The 3,012-nt window shown below is 71.6% G+C and overlaps 2 protein-coding genes and 1 non-coding gene across 4 annotated transcripts; 2 read left to right on the top strand and 1 right to left on the bottom strand.

Annotated features, from left to right (window-relative positions):
• Positions 1 to 572: 572 nt before the first annotated feature.
• On the bottom strand, positions 573 to 1,728 carry LOC120496325 (uncharacterized protein C11orf98 homolog). 2 transcript variants are annotated; one of them, XM_039696657.1, is made up of 4 exons: positions 1,417 to 1,716; positions 1,170 to 1,234; positions 991 to 1,064; positions 574 to 909 (listed from the first exon to the last, which is right to left on the bottom strand). In XM_039696657.1, the coding sequence occupies exons 1-4, from the start codon at positions 1,450 to 1,452 to the stop codon at positions 845 to 847; spliced, it is 240 nt and encodes a 79-aa protein (XP_039552591.1). In that variant the 5' UTR covers positions 1,453 to 1,716; the 3' UTR covers positions 574 to 844. The 2 variants fall into 2 exon arrangements, with proteins under 2 accessions (XP_039552590.1, XP_039552591.1); XM_039696656.1 differs by having other exon boundaries at positions 573 to 1,064; positions 1,417 to 1,728.
• A 146-nt stretch (positions 1,729 to 1,874) lies between these two features.
• Positions 1,875 to 2,008, top strand: LOC120496326. The gene has a single exon (XR_005626274.1). It is a non-coding gene; the product is annotated as a small nucleolar RNA SNORA57 (small nucleolar RNA).
• Positions 2,009 to 2,511: 503 nt separating this feature from the next.
• On the top strand, positions 2,512 to 3,012 carry LOC120496324 (ubiquinol-cytochrome-c reductase complex assembly factor 3-like). Its single transcript, XM_039696655.1, has 2 exons — positions 2,512 to 2,682; positions 2,755 to 3,012. The coding sequence occupies exons 1-2, from the start codon at positions 2,515 to 2,517 to the stop codon at positions 2,881 to 2,883; spliced, it is 297 nt and encodes a 98-aa protein (XP_039552589.1). The 5' UTR covers positions 2,512 to 2,514; the 3' UTR covers positions 2,884 to 3,012.

Below are 3,012 nucleotides of genomic sequence, written 5' to 3'. Positions count from 1 at the left end.
GGGGGTCCCTGAGGGGGCTCGGGCCCGGCTCCGGGGCTCGCCGCTCCCACTCCCGCTCAGTCCCGGTGCCCCCCCTCCCCTCCCGGGGCTCCCCGGTACCTGAGCGGGGGCCGGGGGGGGCTGGCGGCGCCGGGGTCGCACAGCGCCGACATGGCGGCGGCGGCCGGGCCGGGACAGCGCGGCTGCGCATGCGCCGGGAGCGCCGCACCGGAAACTCCCCCCGCGCCCCCCGCGGCCGCGCGCGATGGTTCCGCCCCTCCGCGCGCACCCTCCCCTGCGGTGTCACCGCGAAATGAGTCCCCCCCACCCTGGGAGAGAAACGGGAAGAGAGAAGGGACAAAAAGGACAAAAAGCGTTTATTGGGGACACTGGGGGGACTGGTGCCAAACTGGGGACACTGGGAGAGACCGCGAGAGACTGGGAGGGGCTGGGAGGGACTGGGAGAGACTGGGAATGGGATTGGAGGCACTGAGAATGGGGACTGGGGATACTGGGAGGGACTGGGAGGGGCTGGGGACACTGGGGGATACTGGGGATAGGGACTGGGAGATACTGGGAGGGACTGGGAGATACTGGGAGGGGCTGGGGACACTGGGATGGGGATTGGAGACACCAGTGCCAAACTGGGGACACTGGGACAGGGATTTGGGACACTGGGATGGACTGGGGACAGGAACTGGGAATACTGGGAGGGACTGGAAGCCGGATTTGGGTCCGCCGGTGCCACCTTTGGTCCCTGGGGACACCGGGCTGGCTCCGGTGGCCCCGGGGTGGTGGCACTGGTGGCACTGGTGGCACCGGTGGCACTGGTGTGACTGGTGTGGTGTCCCCGCTGTCCCCGCGCTCACTCCGCCGCCGCCATCTCCACGTCTCCGTCCCCGGCTCCGCCCGGCGCCGCCGCCCGCAGCGCTGGGGACAGCGGGGGCGGCTCGGGGCTCCGGTTCCGCCCCCGGTACCGCCCCCGGTGCCCTCCCGGTGCCCCCCGCTCACCCCGCAGCCGCTTCAGCTCCTTCCGCAGCCGCTTCCCCCACACCGCGGCCGGCCCCGCGCGCGCCGACGGCGACCTGCACGGGAGGGAAGCGGGGAGAGGCACCGGGAGCGGCCTGAGCCACCGGGGGGCACCGGGGGAGGCACCGGGGGGCACCGGGGGGCACCGGGACGGCGCTCACCGCCGCTTCTGCCGCCGCCCCCGCGCCCGCTCGCGCCGCCGCTTGAACAGCTTCTTGCGCAGCTCCTGCGGGGAACGGCGGCGTCACCGGGGGGGGTCCCGCCGGCACCGGAGCCGCGCCCCGGTACCGGAGAACGCGAACCCCGAAAGAAGCGGGGCTGCCGCCAGCCTCGCTCCCGCCGCGCCCCTCCTGGACCTCCCCCGAGCCCTCCCGGTGCCTCCCGGTGCCTCCCGGTGTCCCCGGTCACCGTTCGGGGCCGGTTGATTTTGCCGCCGATCCCCATCGTCCCCTCACGAGCCACTTCCGGTGCGGCAGAAACTTCCGGTCCGGCCGCACTTCCGGTCCGGCGCACTTCCGGTCGCTGCGCCCTTCCCCTTTGCCCCTCCCCGCGGATATCATTGGCCAGCGGGCGCGCGGAGAGGGCTCTGATTGGCTATCATTGTGAGAGCCCCGCCCATATTCAAATTAACTTTAAGCCACCGCCCCTTTACCATTAGTTTGTTTTCATTGGTTGGCGGGCGCGCGCCGGCGCCGCTGATTGGTGGAATTCCCTGAGGCCACGCCCACAGCCCGCAATATATAAAATGGCGGCCGCGCCTCAGAGCGGTTTTTGGGCACGGGGTGAGCTGCGGGGTCCGGTTTTGGTCGGGGGTTTTGGGCGGATTTTTGTCCCCAAACCGGGCGGGCGGGGGGCAGCGGGCGGCTCCTCCCGTTCTTGGCGGGCCCCGGCGGCGCCGTGCCGGGCTCCGTGATGTGCGGAGGGAAAGCAGCGACCGGCGCGATGTCTTCGGTGCCGGCGGTGGCGTCCGCCGGTCCCACCCTCACGCGCCGGGACAAGGCCCGGGCGCGGCTCCTCCGGGAGCTCCGCCGCGCTCGGGGCCGCCGCTTCACCGCGCTTTTCTCCTCTGCAGGACCGGGAACGCCGCGGGACCGCGCCGAGGGCGGATGGGGGATTTTGTAATTAAAGTTATTAATAAACCGCTTTGAACCGCTTTGGTCTCGTGGCTGTTTTCGGTAGGAGCGCGTCCCGGGGTGAGGGCGGGGATCTCCCGTTCCTTTCTCGGTGCTGGGGCCGCCCCGTGATCCCGACCCCGGCGGCCGTGAGGGGGGGACGCGGCTCCCGGTCCTCCCAGCCGCCGTCTCTATGGTTTTAGCGCACGTGAGGGGACTTCCGGTCTTTTTAGCCGCCATCTCTATGATCACGGCATGGCAGGGCAACTTCCGGTCCTCCCGCGTGTAGTCTCTATGGTTTCCGTGTGCGTGAGGGGACTTCCGGTCCTCCCAACCGCTCTCTATGATCCCAAGAGGACGGGCTCCACTTCCGGTCCTCCCACCTTCCGTCTCTATGGTCCCGGCGGGCCAGAGCGGCGCCGGAAGCGGAGGGAGGGCGGCGATGGCGCTGGACCCGCGCTGGCCGCTGGCGCTCGCCCGCGGCGCCGTCCCGGTGGCGCTGGGGCTGCTGCTGTGGGTGGCGATCGCGGGCGGCGAGCAGGAGCGGCAGCAGACGCTGAAGGTACGGGGAGAGGGGGGCGGCGGGGGCGCCCCGGGGCGCGGCACCGGCGCTGAGCGCTCCCCGGTCCCGCAGGCCCAGCCCGGGGCGGACGCGACTCTGGCGCAGCGGCGGCGCCACAACGAGCTGATCATGGCGGCGCTGCGCGAGGCGGCCGAGACCGACGAGAACGTGGCGCAGCGGGCGGTGCCGTGGCGGAAGTGACGTCAGCACCGGGAGCCGCTCTCCCGCCGTTTCCCGGTGACCCCCGCATTCCCCCGGAACCATCAGCGCTGGGCGCGGTCGCGCCCGGAACTCTTTCGCGCGGCGCGCCCGGACTGCAATAAATAACGG

This window comes from Passer montanus, unplaced genomic scaffold (genome assembly GCF_014805655.1).
Source record: "Passer montanus isolate IOZ18808 unplaced genomic scaffold, ASM1480565v1 scaffold992, whole genome shotgun sequence".
Classification (NCBI taxonomy): domain Eukaryota; kingdom Metazoa; phylum Chordata; class Aves; order Passeriformes; family Passeridae; genus Passer; species Passer montanus.
The sequence above is the reverse complement of the archived record's forward strand: the minus strand, read 5'-3'. Positions and strand labels throughout refer to the sequence as shown.

Excerpts from the sequence above, each read along its gene's own strand:
- LOC120496324 (XM_039696655.1), top strand. The coding sequence starts at position 2,515 with ATGGTCCCGGCGGGCCAGAGCGGCGCCGGAAGCGGAGGGAGGGCGGCG. Across the intron at positions 2,683-2,754 it reads AGCGGCAGCAGACGCTGAAG|GCCCAGCCCGGGGCGGACGC; the intron begins GTACGGGGAGAG and ends CCGGTCCCGCAG.
- LOC120496325 (XM_039696656.1), bottom strand. The coding sequence starts at position 1,452 with ATGGGGATCGGCGGCAAAATCAACCGGCCCCGAACG. Across the intron at positions 1,235-1,416 it reads AAATCAACCGGCCCCGAACG|GAGCTGCGCAAGAAGCTGTT; the intron begins GTGACCGGGGAC and ends CGTTCCCCGCAG. Across the intron at positions 1,065-1,169 it reads GGGCGGCGGCAGAAGCGGCG|GTCGCCGTCGGCGCGCGCGG; the intron begins GTGAGCGCCGTC and ends CCTCCCGTGCAG.